Source organism: Ammospiza caudacuta, chromosome 1 (assembly GCF_027887145.1).
Source record: "Ammospiza caudacuta isolate bAmmCau1 chromosome 1, bAmmCau1.pri, whole genome shotgun sequence".
In the NCBI taxonomy this organism is placed as follows: Eukaryota; Metazoa; Chordata; class Aves; order Passeriformes; family Passerellidae; genus Ammospiza; species Ammospiza caudacuta.
In genome coordinates, this window is record NC_080593.1 from 60411242 (window position 1) to 60433558 (window position 22317).

The 22317-nt window shown below is 41.9% G+C and overlaps 1 protein-coding gene across 3 annotated transcripts in view; it reads right to left on the reverse strand.

The window, feature by feature from the left end:
- Nucleotides 1-21541, reverse strand: part of ADNP2 (ADNP homeobox 2) — a 29107-nt gene extending 7566 nt beyond the window's left edge. The window contains exons 1-5 of one of the 3 annotated variants that reach the window (XM_058807049.1): nt 21402-21541; nt 15796-15953; nt 13947-14066; nt 10169-10258; nt 4424-6887 (exon numbers count right to left, since the gene is read on the reverse strand). In XM_058807049.1, coding sequence (XP_058663032.1) covers nt 4424-6887; nt 10169-10258; nt 13947-14054 — 2662 coding nt within the window. In that variant the 5' untranslated portion in view covers nt 14055-14066; nt 15796-15953; nt 21402-21541. Of the gene's footprint in view, nt 1-3676; nt 6888-10168; nt 10259-13946; nt 14067-15795; nt 15954-21401 lie in introns of those variants that run through there. The other 2 variants (XM_058807040.1, XM_058807031.1) reach the window with 2 other exon arrangements.
- Nucleotides 21542-22317: the final 776 nt, after the last annotated feature.

The window sequence follows — 22317 nt, forward strand, 5'->3', positions numbered from 1 at the left end:
TCAATTTGTCTTTTTCACATTGCAGAGGAGTTAAAGGTCTCCTGACTTTTAAAAAAAGCAATGAACATTTTCATTTTCTTAAGGTTTTGGGGTTGGGGGTGTTTCTTTTGGGTTGGGGGGTTCATAGTTTGGTTTTTATTTGGTTTTGGGATGGTTTTTTTGGTCTTTTGCAGGGGGAGCATCCTCCTTGCTATTAGATTGCAACTTTCTTATTTCATGTATCTGTACTTTCCTTCTTAATATCAAGTATTTTCTCACAAAAAGGTGTCCACAATCAAGTTTTCAAGTTTGAGAAATATGTTTGAAAATGGCACAGCCAGCTGCAATAGAATTATAGCTTTATAGATAATTTTGTTGAGAATTGCAAACCCAAAAATTATATTCATCAGCTACCTGAATAAGCATCTGAGGTTTTCTGAATTTTAAACACTGAAGGGAAAAAGTGTGATGTGATTGTGAAGGTAGGTAACATTCCACAGAGGAATACAGTACTGAAAACCCACCACAAAGGTGTTTTGGTTATTGGTCCCTTCCAAAATGTCAGCTTACCAAACAGTATTCACTTAACTCCCAGCACATGAGCATATGCAGAAGAAACATGACTAATAATAATAATAATAGTCCTTCCTACTGCACATATTCAAGTAATAAGTTATCACACTACTTCACAAGCACAAAACTCAAGGCACCACAACAAACTATTATTGCTCAAACACGAACACCTCTCCAGACCAATGTATTTCAGAAGCAGGATAGATGTAGATCTGGGGCTTTTTCAGTCCCATAGGAAACAAGTACTTGCAACAATCATCCTACAAGCCAACCAGCATTCTGCCCAGAAGGCTTCTTCACAGTGGACCAGAGCTCCCTTCACATTTTTCAAGGACTTGTATTCATACAGCCTGCTGCAGAGGGCAGCTCCACTGTTTTCCCATTCCCATATCCCAGCAATATGAGGCTCTGTCCTTAGAGAAGTGCCAGAGAGGCAAATACGACACCAGCCATGTGGAGGCCAAGGCCAGGGCAGCAGCGTGTTTCCTGACTCTCTATCCCAACGACTTCACCAGAGAGAAGCCCACAGCAAAAAGCCTGATTTAGTTAAAGCCTGATTTTTAACTTGGCTGTTTTCAAGCTCCTTGGTTTTCCTGAAAACCACAACCATACTGTGTTCTCAGTCACCACTTTCACATTTCAAAATTAATCTGGTTTTTATTTCTACAGTACCCACTTAAAAGAGCACAAGGATTTAGTGATAGCAAATTAGTACCAAGATTTAGGAGCATCAGTCTCTAGAAAAAAATGCAGCTACCAATATTTGAGATAATACACAATTACTATAATGCACTAAGATCTACCTGAAGCATCTAGATCCAAGTTCTACATCTTACTTTCCTCTTGTCTCTTTCAACAGCCATTTTGCACCAAAAAAATGTTCACATAAAGTTCTCTGAATGTATTAAAAGAGGGGAGAGGATGGATAGGCAATCATTTGCACACACACCTAAGAGAAAGTTAAAAATATGGTTTATTTGAAACAGTGAAACCAAAATCCAATAAATAAACCGTTTAATATCAACACTGGACACTATGTAGGAAAACTGGTAAGACTGGATTGGTCCCTTTTGCCCCAAGCATGGATGAACCATGAAATGACTTCCCAGCTCCCCACAGCCACGCTGCTCTCTCTACAATCTTTCCCCATTCATGGCAAGCCTTCCCCAGATGCACACTGCCAAATTCCCATCCTGGAGTCTCACCAGAAGCAGCAGAACCACCATAAAGATGACAGGGCTCACAGGGCAGAGGCTATAGGAGCGAGAGTAAGTGTCTACATTTCAGGACTTCCAGAGAGCATTCCTCTTCCTCACTCACAGCCCTCTGAACAGGTTTCATGAACTGTGTGCTATGGCCAAGTATATTTAATTTTTTAATTTTTAATGAGCTATTATGAGGCTATAAGAACACAGTTTCTTAATCATTTTTTGGGGTGGCGTGCAACTGATCCTATAAATATTATTTATGTTTGTTTAACACTGCTATTAAATCACTAGGTTTTTCCAAATAGCAGTAACTGTGTTACATACACATTAAAACTCTTTGATGCAATAAATATGAAAATATTATGATTTTATCCAAAATAGAACTCCAAACAGCTTATAAAGCCTCAGGCAGGAAGTCACGAAATTCTGCTAAACGTGTCATGCCCTTTCAGAGACAGCAATAATACATTTTGCATCTGCTTTAACAAGTTCCTACAGCACAGGGCAAAAGTCTACTGACTACCTTAAAAATAGAAATCGGCTTGGGCATATCACCCTTTCCTTCTAACACTGGCACAAGTGAACTTTGTTTTTTTTCTTCTGAGAAAGGAGGGTGGGGAGAGGGGGGTGAAGAGGAGGAAATAAAACCAATGCGTCTTACAGGTTATTTATTATGAAACTGGCTGTTGGTACTGGAGGCACTCTTAGACAAGCCAGATGAAAACAAGCATAACCAGAAAGGACAGCACTCAAGGCCTCGATGTGGCCACCAGTTTGTGCTTCAACTCAAGTGAACCTTCCCAACAGCTCTTCTGTAATCTGCAACAGAGATGTCAGTCCATACTGCAGGTAAGTCTCTTTGGGTTTATACCACTGTGATGCTCTCTACAGGCCAACAAGAACCAGTTACTACACGAATATCATGGGCTCGAGTACTCAACAATTTAAAGTCTTGATGCTACCAATTCATCCAGCTTCAGTTTGTACCATTTCTGACCCAAGGGACTTCAAGTCAGGGATCTAATTTGCAGGGGAGTAGGCTCTGCTCAGTTACTACTGCATAAAACAGCAGTTTAAAAGGTCAGATTTTTCACCATATTTGGGTGATATTTGGATAGGGCTTCTACACTTAAGTGACATGCACAGGAGGCCATATACTCTGTGTATCAAAGTAATTTGACACTCTCCAAAGCAGCTCTGTTTTTTGAAAAAGAAAATAAAATAAATACTGCTTTGAACAACAGGTAAACAACCAGGCTTCAACACCAAATAAAAAGGATAAACAAACACCTCTGGTTAGCAAGATCTACTTAACAGATAACACAATCATTTCAACTCAGTTCACTGTAACACTCTAATGGGCACCCAAAAGCCCCTTATGTTAATACTCAGCAGGAACCACAGATCACCAGATTTAACTGGCACAGGTATTGTGACCGAGGAAAAAAATCACAATGCCATGTATTTCACACCTACCAGCACGCCGGGAATTTGAAAGGGCAATGGATGTAATGGCTGCAATCACTGCTTCAGTAGATAAACCAGAAACAGGTTAAAAATATCAGGACTTAAAAATACAAATAATCAAATTAATCTTTTTCACATAGTTTACCTTGTTATTTTAACCCACATTACACATTTTATTACTTAGAAAAGACGACACTGCATAAAAATAAAATAAAATAAAATTTGGTTTTAACAAAGACGAGGGTTTTTACATGACAGTATAAAAAATGCAATAGGAGCCTGAAGGGGAAGAAAAAGAAACGGAAGCGGAACCAAACTCCCCCCAAAAAAACCCTACAAAACAAACAAACAGAACAAAAACCAAAACAAAATAAAAAAGAAACAAAAAACAACCAAAAAAACCCCCAAAACCAAACAAGAAAAAAAAAAAAAAAAAAAAATCCCCACAACACTACCCCCAGGAAAGGGAAAAAGCTAAAACAAATTCCAGATGTTTAAGTCTGAAGGTTTTAGCTTTTAAAATACACAACTACGTGTGCCTTTCACAATAACAGTCACAAGTGAACGATACTTTTTGTATTACTGCACCCTTCAACAGGCCAGTCTGCAAGTTAAAACAAACAATATAATAAACTGCTAAATTATAAGTATGCAATTATGGATTGCTTTTAGCTATTATAAAAAGCTGGGTTACATATCCAATGGTCCATCTTTTAAATTCAAACTGTGCTTCATGTTTTTCAGTTCAGACATACTGAAACCCAGCAGCACAGATGGTTTGTGATGTTTTATTGCCTTTAAGCATGTATTTCTCATTTTTCCAAAGAATGATGCAACATCAATTTTCCACGCGTATAGCAGCAAGGAAAGTAATTCCACCTCTTTTTTAGAGGGATATGGCCTCTTGTGAAAGTAGTCTGACAAAAACTGTTTCTGTGCCTCATATGAATTGTGATCATACTGATTGGGATCTACTGCTAGAAAGCGGAGATCCTCACTAGAAGGAAGTTTTCTCAACTCAGTCCTAATCTTTTGTCGTTTAAAAGGCACTACCCCTGAATTTACTTCATTCTCTGCAGACAGAGCTATGCCAGTACTTAAGCTCAGAGGCTGCTGTTCCTTATTCCTTTGGTCTTCTGCAACAAAGCAGGAATCTGACTGCTTTCTTTTCAGTACCACAGAAAGATGCTTCTCACCATTCACAAACAGCAGCTCTTTCCTCTCAGTACGCTCAAGCTGCATCTTCAGGCTCGAGTTGCTGTCTTTGGGAGCACTTCTACAACGGAGCAAATGTACAGCAATAGCTGTCAGAGTCATATTTCCAGTGTACACACCACAACAGTGGATGCACTTGAAAGCAGGAGACTTTAAAATCGTGTGCACAGTCGGCATTATATGATGCCTCTCTTTCAAATGCTTTTCATAGGTTTCTCTACCAGCAAACGTACCTAAGCAAAAGGGACAGGTGAACATTTTTCTGGTGCATCTCCTGTTCACTTGTGCTGTCTGAGGTTTCACTTTGATGTAAACAGGGACAAGAACTGTTGAATATATTCCAACAAGCACTGCCAAATGTACTTCTCTTTCACCCATGTCTTCATCTGGTAGCACTGTGTTGAAATCAAAATGTGGGAACACAAGGCCACCCTGAGCATCGTTACCTAGCTGAATTCCTCTGTTGCTGTAACTCGCATGCAACTCCTTTCTCCCATTGTGTGCAGTTTTGTTATGCTCCACGAGGCTTTTTAAGTCATAGAAAGTACCTGTGCAAAACAAGCAAGATAAGCCATGCATGAAGATATGCTTCATGAGCTCCTCCTCACAGAGAAAACACTTACAAGCGTAACACCGGATTGCCTTTTCTGTCATCCTCAGAAATGATGCACAAGCTGCAAGTTTGTGAGGTTCTGGGGCTTCCACTTTTACTTCAAGTGGTTTGTGGGCCACCTCCATGTGCACCTCGTAGACATTTGAGGGGAAAAGCTCATTGCAAACAGGGCAGGTCTTCCACTGTTTGGCCTGTCTGACAGCCTGGCTTGTTTCAGGAGCAGGCGGGGAGGCCTGCAAGGATACATTGTCAGAGGTCAGAACCACAGGAGGAGAGGGAGCATTGGCTGGCGACTGGGACAGCTGAGCCACTGACCCCGTCTGCACGAGCTGGATGGGCACCTGCGGAGGTGTCACGGTCGCTACTCCACCACCAGGAGGTACAGGCAAAGTAACAGAGACGGGGGCCAGCGTGAAAGTAGGTATCCCATTAACCTGCTTGCCAGTGGGGATCAACTGCCTCAGTATAGAGCCCGCAGTCAAAAAAGCCGTGCTTTGAGAAACCGGAGGCTGAACAGGCTGATTTACTGGGATAAGCGCTGGCGCGACAGGTTGATTAAGCTGAAGGAACCCAGGTCCAACAGGCTGTCTGACAGGAACCACCCCAGGGGCAAGAGGCTGGTTAAGCTGGAGAAGACCCGACCCAACTGTCTGCGTCACAGGAAGGACCCTGGGATCCACGGGTCTGTTCATGTTCCCAAGTGACTGGGTAACAGACAGAACTCCGGGAGCAACTGGCTGATTCACAGGGAGGACTCCTGGTGCAACTGGTTGATTCACAGGGCCGACAGGTTGAGTAGCAGGGAGTGTTCCAGCTGGAACCAGACTGTTTACAGTCCCAATTGTTTGATTAACAGTAAAGAGCCCAGGCCTGACGGGCTGATTAAGAGGAAGAACTGCAGGGGCCACAGCTCTATTTATGTTCCCAACAGAATGATTAAGACGGAGCCCATGAGAAACAAGGACAGCCTGCGAAGGTGACGGCTGAATACCCAGGTTGTTCTGAGCCATGGGAGGATTGCTGGGCACAAGAGCGACCTGTGAGGATGGAGCAGCAGGAGCACAGGCAGTATTTGGGAGGCTGCCAGAGGCACTTGGGATAGTCACTGGTCCAACTGTGTTCTGAACTGCTTGGGTGTGCACCATGCTCTGGTTTTGATTATTCTGTGGAAATGCAACCTGGATGCACGCTGGTGCTGTCACAGAACCTGCTGGGACAACAAGAGGCCCTGCAGATGGGGCAGCTGCTGCTACACCTGGGACAGGCTTTGGAGCAATATGCATTTGTTTCACAAGTCCAGGTTTCCTAATGTGTTCCGAAATCAGAGATCGAAGTTTGTTCTCCAGGTCTCTGTGTGTTTCAGCTGTCAAGACATGGTACATTAAAGAATCTGGGCTGTTCGCAGGAGCATTGCATTTTTTACAGTAGAACTCAACTGAATTCGGTGTACTTTCATCACATTTCTCGCCAAAATATGCACTTAGTAAGTTTTCAAAATGGTTCATCAGCACATGTTTCTTCATATTGTAATACAAGGTGTCTGTGAATTGACATTTTAGACACGTGAAGTTTATGATGTCACTCCTAAACTGTTTCATGCCATCCAAAATGCTGACTGTATAGTTCTGTATTCGTTTATTAAACGAATGAAACATCCAGTAGTGTTCTCCCACTACTCTGGGCCGAGAAGAAAATGCACATTTTGGGCAAGAAACCACCATCTCTTGGTCCATTTCATCCTCATGGTAACGATGCAAGTGATTCTTGAAAGAAGTAAGCAATTTGGATGAGAACTTGCATAAGCCACAGCAGTACGGCTTTGTTCTGTATCTCTGCAAAACAAAGAAAAACATCCACTTAGAAACTGTCAGTTCCTATGCCACTGTTACCTGTTTAAATCTGCACTATCAGCTGTCAGAAATGCCTTCACTGCATGTACAGCATGTATCTTCTCAGTTTCTTCTGGTTTTTAAAAGCAGATTTAAAGATTACATACTTAAGGGGAGAAACATTTGTGCACCTTTTTTGTTGCATTATAATTTACTAAGAAGCCTTACATGAGTTTACTTCTACCCTAGTTCATAAGAAGTAATTCTGAAGCCTGTCTGTTTTTAAATACAGGAATCACAGAACAAGACAGAAATATATACTATGTACAGAAGTTAAGCCTTAGGAATTAGGAATACCACCCCTGTTGACACCTTTAAAGCTTTGTTTAGTTCAGGGCCAGCTCCTATCTACTGGACAAAAAGACAAAAAGCAGAACAGGAAAGGATTTTTTTCTGTATTTCAACAGCCTGTTCTTTGCTGAAAACTCTCCAGACCTTCCCAACAAGGCCATAAACAAAGATTTTTTAAAGAACATTCTTTTGGAGCCAAAATAATAATAGGAAGTAGTAAAACCTCCTGTTATGATACAACAGCGATGTATTAACTCATACATACTGAGCATCATAGAATTTTTTTGTGAAATTTCCTCAAAAACACTCAGTATAGAGCACACACACTCCTCTCAGAAAAGTATTTTAACTGCTTAAGAACACATCTATCTTGCACTAACCAGTGATTTGCTCCCTCAGTTATATGTCACATGACAGCACTGCTTTTCATATTCACATGAGCATCATTTGTTCTTTCTGAAAAACTGGTAGCCCCACCAATCATTTTTTCTGATCAACTTCCTAACCCTGGCTCCTGCCAAAAACTACAGAATCAGTCACAGCAACACACATGTGACAAATCTGCACACTCAACAATCTAGTGGAATCTGTCTGCTCCCTCAGACATGTTTTTCACCTCACTAATTTCTGCCTTCACGAAACAGAACCCAAAGAGAACAAGCTGTTCTGCCACTACAGCATCCAGCCCAGTTAGATCACAACACGTGCAGGTATTTTTTTTGCCATGTCATAAACCATGCAGGTTACAGTCAGCCTTCTACAGACAATAGACAGCCATCTCCTAGCAGTACCAGGAGTATCCATGCTGGGTGTCCCCCAGCCAGGGAATAATGTGCTCTGACTCCATGATTCAGAAGGCTGAACAAATGCTTTATTAAGTTATATTATATCACATTCTACTACTACACTAATACTATACTAAAGAAAAACCCATGACCCTTTCCAGACAGTCACAACACAGCTTTGACCCAAGTGGTCAATCAGTCCAAACAACCATCACCAGAGTCCAATTAACAAATCCATTTCAGTAAACAATCTCCATAACACAATCTACATGGGCCAAACAACAGGAGCAGCAACTAGAGATAAGAATTGTTTTCCTTCTCCTTCTTTCTCTGAGCTTTCTCAATGCCTTGCCCAGGAAAAATCCTGGGAGAGAGAATTATGTCTCTCTCTGTTCAGAGAATGTGAATACCACACTAGGAGAGTCTCCTGATGATAACCAATTCAAAAGACTCAGTCAGACAATGCCACTGGCTGGCTAAGGCTGCTGAAGAAGCACACTGCTAAGCTATCACTGTAATTATCTTCTATATATATCTTCTATATATACTCTTTAGGTGCCTAATCTTAGCTGCTAGTAAACAGCAACAAAGCAAATTAGCAGATGCATCGATCTTGAAGTATCCTGTCTAGAGAAAGGCCACTGACACTAATGAACTAATGAAGCACACAGAACATTACTAGAAGATACACCTCATTATTTCTGAAGGAGTAAAATGACAAAGAAAAAATTCCAAACAATTCTCTTTCAGCCGAACAGAAGCAGATGGAAGTATGCTGCTTTGATATTCTCTGTATGAAACAGAGCTCTTCCACACAAACACTTCACAAACCATTCCGCCAGCATGTTCTCCTTGCATGCTTTCTCCGCTTTTTCTGTTCACCCATCTGCTTTTTCAGGTTCACCACAACCTACCAATGTCATACCAGTTTTATACAAAGCTTGACAAAATAAGAATTACAAGCCACTTAAGAAAAACAAAGCATCTTGGAGATTGACCAACCTTCAACTGTATAAATGGAATCCAAAAGAAGGCTTATTAGAGACACTGCAGTAAACTCAATTAACCCTCCTTTAAAGAACCTACCCAAGAACACAGTAGTACTTTCTGTTGTGTGGTCTCACATTCCCCACAACCTAGAATCATGCAGAAAGACAGAACATCCTTCAAAAACCAAAGTTCTGCCAGAACTGTTAATGTCTCCCTAAAAATAGTACAAATGGTGGAAACCACCAACTTGCACTTACACACACATCTTCTCCAGCCTACTGAGGCAACAATTACAGGAGGCAACAATTTATTTTCCCCTTATGGCAACAACTTTGGAAAAGAACATCCTGAAAGACCAGCTTCTTTTCTCCCAAATCTAGGCAGCATGATATATGAATTATATACATTAATAAACCAAAATTGTTTAAAGAAAATGGATAAGAACAAGGCTAGTATCCAAAAGACACAGTTTGGAACACAACCTGTTCTGCAGCAATGTGTTATCAATTCCACACTGAATTTCAATGATAGGTCTTCCATAAGAAGGCCATGAGGGGCCTCAAGACTCTTCAGCAAGACTGACAAGTCTATGTTGTTTTCTGGACACACTCAACTGCTCTAGACACAGCATCTCAGAAACTTGCTACTACATACAATTATAAAATTGTTCACCTCAACCCTGCCTTTCTTGTGGAGTCTAGCTATACAGAGCTAAAAGCTGTTTCACATACACGAATCTAACTGGAGTTTTCCACTGCCACCCCAGACCAAGCCATTAATAATAATTTCATCTTAATCCACTTGCATCTATGTAATCACATTTTCACCCTTCCAATGAAACAGGAGTCATGTTGTACATGCTAAGACTACACATTGTTAGGCTAAAAAGGCAAAAGATTTCTGTGACATCTTAAACACTGATGTTCAGGGTTGTATCCTTAAAGACTGAAAATGGTAACTGAAGTCCTCATAACCATCTCTATTACAGGGAAAAAACAAAGACGAAATGTAAGATTATTCCCTGACTAATAGCACTTAGAAAACAAATATTAAACCTATTTTGTCCATAAAAAAGCTGCATTCCAATTTCTGAAAATTGTCAAATCAGCAACTCCACACAACACATTTATCCAGAATTTGTGTCAGGAACATACATACCTTCCTTTTGCCCACAGGTTCCCAAGGAGAGACATCACTCCATGAAGTGTTACAAAAGTAGTTTTCACCTGCATCAAAACTTTTAAGATTCTAAAAGTAAAATAAAAACAAGAAATGAAAATGAGGCATTTGCAGTTCTGAATATAAAGAAATTCTCAATAGGAAATAAGGAAAAATAAAAAAGAAAAACCCACACAAATAGAGGATGACTTGGAAGTCTCTAAACGCCATTCAAAGAAATTACGTCTTTGACCACCTTTGATTTCTTTTACCTCAAATATTTGTTCATGTGACTGCCTAATAACAAAGTAGGAATTCTGAACATTTCATAGTAACTGAAAATAATATTGGGAGTGAAAATATTTACACTTGAATTCCACTGCTTCCAGCCAAGTTCACAGTGAACACTCAAAGTATTTTTCCTCTCTACCTTCCTCTTCCTTTATTGGTAATATTTCACGGCTTACTTCATTGCTTTATTAACTTACCACTACAGTTTACTCTGCAACAGGTTTTAGTATTAAATCTGCATAACATTGTTACACTTCAAACTTGGAAAAACAAAAGACATTCACAAAAGCTGAATTCCAAGAGCTGCTTTCCCCGAAGCTACAAAAGCCAAGTATTACTGTGTCTACAACAACTGTGGCAGGGAAAGCAACTGTCCTTAGAGCCTTCTTTAATTAATCCCATCAGAACAGTTCACATCCCTCAAGCCAATGCCAGCTACTATCCTAAAAATAATAAGTTCATCTCCAGATTTCTGAGATGCACACATATTTAAACACAAACTTAATGGGAGAAAAAAAAAAACAAGACCAAAACAAAAAAGAAACCTCCAAAAAACTCAAGCTAGATTCCAATTTACTAGGCATTTCTGAAGACCCTAACCTAGATTCAACAGCACACCCAGAATGCCCTGGATGGAACACAGGCTACAAATCCAGTCGTTACCCATAGAGAACTTGCATCTCTTCTCCCCTCACATTCTTTCTTTTCACAAATCCCTCTTCACTCAAAACTCCGCAGGTACTTAGAGAAGGCACGATTTCCACTTCTTCACCAACCCCCACTCAACAGCAGAGGTAGATAACAAATAACATTTAAGATGAGATGACCTTACAAAAGGAGTGGAATTCATAAACCTAATAGTTTGTGTTACGTGAAATTTAGCAGCAACACAGAATACAGTCAGCAACAAGGAGCAACAAAGCTCCAACAATCAAAAAAACCCCACGGAATCCTACTTAAGGCAGGCTCTGTCTGCACTAGGCTCTTGTCCATTTGCAGCATGCAAATATGAGCATTCCTACGTGTTCAGCAGATTAGAGTAAGCCAGAACACCATGCCAATGATAATTTGATTTTAACTTCATTATTCAAGAATTTAGAAAAATGCAGCAGCTGAGTTTGCAATATGCTACCTTTTAAAGTGTCAAGTATGCTCAAAGAGAAACCAGAAAAGCTCAGGGCAACAATAAACAAATTCCCTGCAATCTAATCAATCCTAGACACTGAATGAGTCATGTATTTGCCCCTCAACCAACCAACCAACCAAAAAAAACCCCAAAAAAACAACCAGCCAAAAACACAACAACAAACAAAAAAAAAAAACTCAGAAAAACCAACTGAACAAACAAAAAAAATACAAACCACAAAAAACCCAGGAACCTTAGAAAGAACCCTTGCATGCAACAAGAGAAAACTCAGAGTTTTAGTGAACTATTTTTGATAGAGAAAATGAAGACTTGAGACTTACTAAAACTTCTTCAGCTGAACACACTGCAGTGAATCACACACTGCTAAAAAAAATTTTCTTAAAGTTTATGGCTTATCTGAAACATGTTCTGTTTTTGGTTTGAGTGAGAGGCTCCTACACTTAAACCCCAGACTCCAACAAGCCAAACACAGGAAATACGACTAGAGAATTTTGCTGAAATGGCTATTTCCTACAGAGGAATATCTGCTAATAAAAATAACCATTCTTATCAATAGAACTCGTCAGTGGGGCAAATGGCTGCTCTGAACACTTGCTTTAAACAAAAATCCACTAATTAGTTATGACCATTCCACATTTCTCACTTCCAGGAGGGGACGAAAAAAGGAGAAGGGAAAGGTAACAAGAAAGGAACAAAGCCCTCTGAGAAGCCTGACTAATCCTTATGCATAAGAGGTATTCTTAAGTTGAAGAGAAAAACATTTTAAAAATAAGAACTGTTCTCCCCTCTGCATTAAAACTATCATGGTTTTCTTTAACAAAACAATAAAAAGCTGACAGCTTAAATGAAGACACAATCACAGAACAGAATCATGGAATGGGTTTGGGTTGGAAAGTGCCACTCTTGCACTGAGAATGACACAAGAACAGGTGAGAGGCATTATTGTAGAAAGAGCAAACAAGGCTAATTAATTATCATACTATATTATTCTATACTATATTACATGACATCTAAAAAACTGAAACAAGTACTCAACAGCACAGAATCTTGTGACTGTCTGCTGACCAACAGTCTGCACATGTACTTGGCCCTGATAGGCCAAGGAAGCAAAGCACCATCACTTTGGGTAAACAATCTCCACATTGCATTCTCCTTTGGCATAACACAGGTGCAGTGAATAGATAAGAATTGTTTGATCGTTCTTTTCTCTGCTTCTCTCACTGCTCTCTCAGGTTCAGAGAATTTGAATCCCACAGGAAAGGACCCTATAGATCATCTAGTTCCAGCCCCCCCATCACGGGCAAGGATGCCACTCACTAAACCAGGTTGCCCAGGGCCACATCCAACCTGGCCTTAAACACTGCCAGGGATGGGGCATCCACAGCTCCTCTGGGCAACCTATGCCAGTGCCTCAGCACCCTCTGAATAAAGAATTTCTTCCTAACCTCTAATCTAAACCTACACTTGTTCAGTTTAAAACATTGCTGCCCCTCATCCATTGCTGCCCCAAGAGTTTCAGAAAGAAACCACCACAAAAGACACAACAGCACCCTTACAGAGTGTTATACCTACTTTAGTACTGCCATACAGAAGCAACCAACCTCTTATCAACACTAAGGCATGAATCTACTCAACAGTCAAAAAAGCCTGTGCACCAGCTCACTGAAATACACTATGGTTAAGAAATTGAGTTACATTGCTGTGTTTGCACCTTTTCTGGCACTGGGCTGCCAATCTGATGGCGTGCACTCTGCCTGACTGATGCACAAAATTTTCTTCTCCAAGTGGCAACAGTGGTACCAGGTTTATCTTAATCACCCCAGTACACCTGCATATACTTTTTAAGATACAGAACCAAACTACAACTCAATGATATCATTTTGGTATTTTTAACCAGACACAAAGTTTAAAAGCTTATCCATTTTCAGAAATGCAGATGATTTGTATGTCTCTTCAGAAGCTTATCCTTGATATGTGATGGGATGTCTTTGAGGGGACTCAAGTCCTCATCTGCTTGAAATCTTAAAAGAATTGGAATTGCATTGCACACAAATAAAAATTCATTAGTCTATGGTATTTTTTCCTAAAGCTGTACTGTTTCTTTTTGTTGAAACATTAATAACAGAATATGAGGCACCATCTATGACACATCTTGCTAAGAAATACACACTCCTGCAGTGCTAAGCACACCGAATTCCTGCCCTGGGTATGAACAATCAGTAATAAGTAACCCCAAATGTAAGGACTCCCCCGAAAAATCTACCATTTATATACCAGAAGGTGAAATATTTGTCAGGAGTTTACATTTCAGATTTATTTACATTCTTTCAAATACTTTACCTTCAACAATTCCCTGCAGCTGTCAAGCCCAAGATCCACAAGAATGTCCTTCACCTTTTTTCGAGCCTTCCTTACATTATCAAGGTTTTGAACAGGAATTTGAAACATTTTGCACTTTTCCTGGAAAAAAAAAAAAAAAAAAAACAACACAATAACCAAAAAATAAAGAAAAAAAGAAAAAAAAAAAAAAGGAAAAATAATAAGGCATGGAAAAACAGACTAAATACTTCAACACAGGTACTTGCATTCAAGTGTGTTAAAATACGAACTAAAATCTGAAAAGTCAGAGAATAGAAATATTTAGGAAAATATGTCTACGATCATTGAGTTCAAACATTAACCCACCACAGTCATTACCCATGCCTCTCATCACTACACCTATGTGTCTTTCAAATACCTCCAGGAATGGAACTGAACTACTTCCCTTGCCAGCCCATTCTAGTGCTTGGCAACGCTTTTTCTGAAGAAGTTTTTCCTAATATCCAATTTAAACCTTCCCTAGTGCAACTTGGCTCTTTTCCTATCTCTTGTTACTTGTGGGAAGAGACTGACCCCCACCTGGCTACAGCTTCCTTTCAGCTGGAGAGTGACAAGGTCACCTCTGAGCCTCCTTTGCTCCAGGCTAAACACCCCCAGCTGCCTTAGCCACTCCTCACTGGACTTGTGCTCCAGACCCTTCCCCACACTCACTGCCCTTCTCTGAACTCACTCCTGCTCCTCAATGTCTTTCCTGTACTGAGGAGCAGAAAACTAGACACAGCACCTGAGGTGAGGCCTCACCAGTGCCAAGTACAGGGTTGGTCACTGCCCCAGTCCTGCTGATATGGGCCAGGATGCCCTTTCTTAAATATGAAAACCCAAAATCCTTAAGCCAAGAAAGTGGGGTCACTAGCATTTCCCAAGTAGAAAAGCTGACTGATTTTAAAGGAAACCGAATGTAAGGGGGGGGAGGGAATTTTTATATTTCTTCTATCTACAGAAAATTCCAAATTTTTCTTTCAGATCTCCTTGTATCTACATGGCAGGAACATAGTTTTGTAGGGTTTTCGTAAAAGAACATGAACACCAGAATTTTATTAAGTTCTATTCAGAAAATTTCGACCATATCACTTAAGCAGAAATTCCACACCTTTCACCTTAAATGTTAGCATTAAGATGAGAAATCTTTTTCATATTTTTGTTTGTTGTCAACCATGTACATGCTTAAAATATGAATGCTAGTAAATCTAGATTTCCTGCAAAAGCTTCTACTTTTGTAAACTTGTAAGGTATCTCCACAGGCTCAGCTGTAGAAGTAAAAAAAAAAGCTCAGCCTTTGTCAACTCCTTCTTACATTACAGCAAGATGCAACTTAGACTGAACTTTAAGAAACTACAATGGACACAGAATGCAAAACCTAACCCTAAGCTTGCACTGAAAAAGGTCACTGGAAGCTTCTTCAGTAGTTGGTGCTTAAATAGCTGACAAGAGGATCCAGGAGCATTTGCATCCTAGTTCTTACTGCTAAACAATTCATCCATCTAGGACATGGCTGAACAGGAAAAAGAAAAAAAAATAGAAATAGAGGAAATCTCCAAACAGTCCTTCAGCACATACAGTCTCAAATGTCTTGAAAAGCTGTACTTTTACCAAAAAAAGCAAGCTCTCTGCCAACATGAAAGCGCTACTCTGAAGACGACTTTCATGCAAATAGTTGCAAAATCCCCTACACATAAGACACCAGCTACAAGCTAAGCCTCAAAAAATCCCCAAAACCATATAAAAAATGTTCCAGTCTGTATGTAACCACCCCAAACCTCAATTTATGTACAAAACATATAATTGAACGATTAAAATTCAACAAACTCACATACTATTCTTCGCTTCTTCTCCCCTGAAAGGAAAGGTGTGTATAGAGAAATGGAGAGGGAACCCCATTTGACAGATGCTAGTCTTGTTTTCTAATGTTTTTTATCACCAAGTCCAGAAGACATGCTGATACCATTGGGGTAGGTGTATCACAGGAACCTATAGAGAAAAGAATAAATCAGAGTAACTGGTCAGGCATTCTCTCAAAACGCAATGAACAAAAATTTGACATAAAATACTCTTTTTAAAGTGAAGTCCCCAGGAATTTGCAGAGTCCCTAGTTAAAGCTTGAAAACCAGTCCCTCTATGACAGCAGGTTATGCACACCAAGCCCACAATCCAGTGGGGATAACAACAGAGCTACTGGACACCACCCTGCCCAGGGCTGATCAGCCAGAGGAAATGTGGTTCAATACATCAGGCTCCAGTGGAAACAGTTTCCCCATCTCAGTCTTCCAACTCATACACTGATGCTACTGAAGAAGGTGATGCAGGCATTTGTTGAGGCATGTCTAGCTCACAAATAAGAAACAGTCAATAGGGGTGTAGTACACAACATCCACGTACCTCAAGAGTTCTTAACCAGCAATCATTCTGAAATTATTAATGCAGAAGAAAGTGAAATAAAATTATTAGTTATCCTTAAATTATTAATCCATGAGAAAGAAAAAATACACCAAAACCTCCACCATAACAGAAAAAGCTTGAATATAAATTATGTTCCAGTTTTCAAACAGCTGGTCTTCAATCCAAAGGCCACCATGTGCAATCATGTGCAATGTTATTCAGTAGGTACTTGAACAACGTTCCTGGAAGTAAGGATCTTAAAGGATCTCACACCAGAATCACAGAATGGCATGGGCTGGAATGGATCTTAAAGATCATTTAGCTCCAGACCCACTCCCATGGTCAGGGACACCTTCCCCTAGACCAAGCTGCTCAAAGTCCCATCCAACCTGGCCTAGAACATTTCCAGGGATGGGGCATCCACAGCTGCTCTGGAAAACTTCTGCCAGTGCCTAACCATGCTCACAGTTTGGAATTTCTTCCTAATATTCAACCTAAATCTACCGTCCTCTTGGAGCCTCTCTATCCATTAGATCAGCACTGCCCCACCACAAAGATCACAGAAGATCAACCTTCTAAGCTTATTTCCTCAAGTCCTCAGTTTAATTCCTTTATTACTATGCAGTTTATTATCCACATTTTCATACTAACAATTTTTTTCTTATATTTTGGACATTCCTCAGGCTTTAGTTTGCACTTTGGTTCCATGAATTTGTTGGTCCACATTCCATTCTTAATAAGCAAATTCAACACAAAAGGACTACAGTTAAACTGAACGAGGGTTACCAAGAGTCTTTATCATTTCACTGCACTGCCTGTCTAAAAGACAAAAATTTATTCTTCACAGCTTTTAATTGTTTCCAAAAAACCTGATAATCCACTGAGTTTTCAGACTACTGTCACTTCTTAAACAGAACCAAGGCAAGTTTTTAGCAAAATAAAGGAATAATTGTAGCAGCTGATGTCTCAAATTCTGTTCAAAGGCTATCCAACTCCTGCTCTATCCAACTCTTGCTCAGGCCTTTTAGCCATCAAGCTATTCCTATTTGTTGCTTTTTTAGATAATATCTCCATAATGATAACAGTGTAGCTTTATTCAACACTATGGGTTTGTTTCATTTCTGCATTTGTTACCATAGATTGTAACACCCAACTAACTACATTTGACTTTTCAAAGATCACAAATGCAACTCTTCCCCCTTCCAGCACTATTGCAGTATTTTAAGTCTAGCCTAAAAGAAAAAGTAACAGTCTGTACAGTATCTTGGTAGACATAGACACCAGTTTTCAAAGTAACTACCTTCTACTATCATTTCTCTGCATTACAAAAAAAAGGGAAAAACACTAACACTGCACCTCTTCAAAATGAGAAGTCATCACAAAATGCCGAGTTCCTACTCATTTTACTTCTTAGAACCATTCTCATTCCCTTTGGAAGGAACGTTGAGAGGACACCCAGTCCAGCTTCCTATAAGCAGGCTCAACCATTAATTGCAGCCAGGGCACTCTGCTTTGGCAGCCTCTCTGGGCAACCTCCTCCAGTGACAGACTGTGCTCACTTACAGAGCTTTACTCCTTACATGAAATCTGCATCACTTTTGCTTTTGTTCCTACAGGAAGTAGGCATTTGCAAGCCAATGAAAATGGAGTTGGTATGGAGCTGGCAAAAAGGAAGATACACATATGTGCTTTCAATGGGCATGCAAATGCTTCCAGCAAAATCCAGTCAACTAAATAATGAGCCATTTCTAGAGTTTTCAGGAAAAGAGGAATGTCAGAAGATCCACATAGAAAACAGCCATAATGTAACCCTTTTAAACACCAGAAAATCTGTACAGAAGCAAGATCTCCAGATGTGTTCCTAAGTGGTTGGCCTTCACTTGCCTGTTGCTCAAAGAACTGCTTTGAGCAGGAAATCATGAAAGACTAATGGAACTTTGTCCTCTCATAGTATCTGCCTTGGAAATTGAATAACTCTTAAGTTTTTGTAACTTTTATCTATAACTGTCATTAGTAACTGAGAAAGAGATTTTTGAAATCTCTCTGGTCTTTTTAAAAGGTTTGTCTCTTTTATAGGACCTCTATAAAAATATCCAGGTTTGGAACATTTGGGTTGGAGTATTTTGGAAGGTTTGTTTACCAACTTGTATTTCAGCAGTCATCAGAACTGACAAGCACCAACAAAAAATTACATTGCAGCCAGAATACTGCTAGTAAAGTCCAGGGTAAGGAAGTAAAAAGGGCCTTTGCACGGTATCCAGAGATGTTTCATTCAGCTGCATGGTGGGATCTTCAGGGTGCAAGGCACACTCATGAAGGGAGCGCTGGTTTCTCCTCTCCCCAGAGCTGGGGCTGAAGCATGCCCTCAGGCAGCACAAAGATGACGGCCGGGAACAGGGACAGAGTGCCTGAGGGACACAGAAGGAGCCAAAGGTGTCCCAACAGCCCCTGAGGGAAGCTTCTTGTGTCTCCCCAACCCAGGCAATGCCTCCCAGCTCCCCAAAAATTATTTCCATTACAGTAAACTCATTAGAAGTTGACAATTCATATTAGTTCAGAAAACAATAAAAACTACTTCATTCCTGAAAGCAGAATGAAAGTATGTGATCTGTTTTCAAGAACCCAGGGAACAAGAACGCTGGACGGCAGAGAGCAGCTGGGAGGAGAGGCGCACTAAGACACTGCCTACAAGAATGAGAGTTTGGCTCGGCCGTACCAGATTTTACCCTCATCAATTTTCTTTTGTTTCTGGTAAGCTTACATATCCTCTGAGAGGTCACACCTGGGTATCTGCTCAACCACACATTACATGGTCAGTTTCATTTCCTGGACTCTTATCTCTGCCTTCTGAAAGAGACCTAACAGGATTTACAAGTACATCAGCACCACCAAAGCTTATCCAACCTATGGAGGGAGAGGGGAGAAAGCTTCCTAAGGAAAAAGTTGACTAAATAGAATGAATGGTATTCTTGTTCATTGTTTAAATAATTTGTAATTTAAAATATCTTCTAATAAAATACACAAAGAGCAGTTCTGGTCACCAAAGTAATTTCTCTTTATCTTCTTACATTCAGATTTCTATCCAAGGGCAACCTAACAGAAATCTGAGATAAGAAAAAAAATTAACTCTTCTTTGTCCAGCTGTATCAGAAACCTCTGGGCATTTCAAATCATAGGTCTCTTAAGAGACACAGTAATTCTGGTCTTTTCAGGCTATAAATCACACGCCTGTTGAAAAGGTCACCTTGCCCAACACGAAGACAACCATCATTCAACAGCTGCTAACACACAATGAAGAGGAGTAAGATATGTGACAGCATAGATTGAGATGCAGCACAACAACCTGCATCCTACCTAACACATCAAAGCAAATTTAGATCACTAGCTACAGCTACTGTGGTTTAAATAACTATTGTGGTGGTTCACTAACACACAACCAAATCCCTGCTATTCAAGACTGTGAGAAGAGGCTAAGGGACACTACCATGAAGGGACACTACCATTCAGACTCATGGAGCCTACCTAAAGCACTAATTCACACAATACTTGACTCCCTTGGAAGTCCCTTCTGGGCACTGACCAGAACCTGAACCCAGCAGGATCCAAGCTCATCCTAGGTAACAGAAGCATCTGCATGGAGCCCACTCAAATCCTGCAGGATTTGTCAGCCCCACGTGAATGTGAGCAGAAGAGTCACACCCTGAGTGCAGCTATTCCAGGAGGAACTACCACTGCATTTGTGCTGCACTTGGTGTGACCCCAAGACTTTGCACTTTACAAATGCACACAACAGTCCACAGCACAGACAATCCAAAACCTTAACAAGTCAGAAAGGGGACAGAACTGAAATCACCCCCAGGGCTGTGCAACAGACTTCAGAAGAAGGACTAAAGTGTTTAAAAACAAACCAGCTCCACCAGCACTCAGTAAGACTTAGCCCAAATCCAGGAAGTCCCAATGGAAAAACATAAGGTGTAACAAAACTTTGTTTCTAAAGATCTGCTGCAATTTGTGGGGAATGTTGTTTTTCACAAAACCTCCATGAAACAAACCACAGAAATTATTACAGCTTATCATATACGCTATACCTTATAATAAACCTTATTACAGGTTATCATATTCTCTATTTCTTACCCAGTTCCTAAATATTGTGCTAAAGAAACTCCATTTTTTAATCAAAATTAAAGAGAAAGTTTATTAAAAGGAGCACTAGGATTTCTAGAATATAGATTCAATACCCCAGGAGTCTTTTTAAGTGTTTCATTGTAGCTCTTTAAAACCGCTTTTAACAAACACACATTTTTGGTTGACAGAAAACTGTTAAGGACAACAAACAATTCCTCCCAAGTAACTAACCCATCAAAACTTTATCTGCTGAAAGTGAGTTGTTCATAACTTTAACAGTCCAGGTCTCTGAACCGCTGCAGGAGTTACACACATATCTTATATTCCGTTCACAAACCAGGACAACTGGAACTCCCCATTACCTGCTCTCGACCACAAAGCAAGCCCATTCAAATGGTTTTCACGGCTTGCATTGTGTGGATTGTGTTTGTTTACACGATTCATAAACTTTCTTTCTAAATGTATGTATTGCTGTGGCGTGAGGCACCACAGGGATATTCGACGTAATTTTGGGTCCCATTAACTGGTTCCATTAGCCGGTGATGAAGTGCTGGTTCCGTACGCATTGCACTCCTGTTTCCCCTACAGTTTGCCACAAACTGCTTCAAACCAAAACAATTCATTAAAAGCAATTAAAGTTATTCATCCAGACTTCAAAGCAAGCTATTAAGCTGGGTCCTTAGACACTCCATCGCTGAAGTGCGACCTAGAATTAAACACCCAACACGCAGGACGCGCGGCGATACCGAGCTGCTCCCAGCCCGCGGCAGCGGGATAACATCCCCGCGTACAGCGCCTCGCCCGCCCCGTCCCTCCCCGCGCGATCGAGGAAGCCGCTCCAAGCCCGCAGCGCCCGCCGAGCCGAAACCGCGCAGCCACCGGGGCGTCCACCGCCCTCCGCCCCGCCCCACGTACCCGGCCGGACTGAAGGGGGAGCCCCCGCCGCTGCTGCTCCTCCTCCTGGCTCTCGCTCCCGCTCCTCCTCCTCCTGCGGCCGCCGCCGCCCGCCGCGGACCCGCACCGCCGCCACCCGCCGCTCACGGCTGCGGCTCTGCCCCTGGCGCTGCCGCCGGCGCTGCTCGGTGCCACCGCTCCCGCAGCCCCGCCTCCCGGCCCTGCGCCGCCGCCGCCGCGCTCAGTGCGCGCCCCGGGGGCGCGGCGCCATGGCCGGGGCTCCGCGCGCGCCTCGCCCCGCGCCCGCCTCCCTCAGCGGCCGCCGCCCGCGCGCCACCGGCGCCGCATCGACCGCCAGAAAGAGAAAATGGCGCTCGATCTAGCCGAGGAAGTGACGTCCAGGCGCATTTGCATGGCAGGCAGCCGGCCAATGGGGAGAGACTCAATCAGCGCTCCCATTGGTTCTCCAGATAGGGTGGGCGGGGCGAGAGGCGGGACCTCAGGTGGGGCGGGGCCCAGCCTAGAGCTCACCTGCGCCCCTTCACGCCTCTAGGGAGCAGAACTGAGCGCTCTCGCGAGAGCCGTGACGTCACTCCGGGGAGGAGCCTGATGACACCCGCCCATCACACGAGGTTGCCACGTGACCACCCAGCACTGGGCCGCATGAGGTGTTGGGTGGAGCGTCATTTGCATCTGCTGCATCCTGGAAGCCCCGCCCACCCCGCTGGCCACTGGGGCGAGGCGAGGCCTGGCGGGAAGGCTCCCCATTGGCTGCGCTCCTGGGGGCGGGGCTCACACACCTTGGCGCCATGGTGGGGCTGGGCCGGGTGTGACCCGTGGGCCTGGGCCAGAAGGGACACAGGGCAGGACCGGGGCACAGGACCCCTCTGGTGATGCCATCCGGGAGTGTGGCATTGCCACACCCATGGCGCTGGAA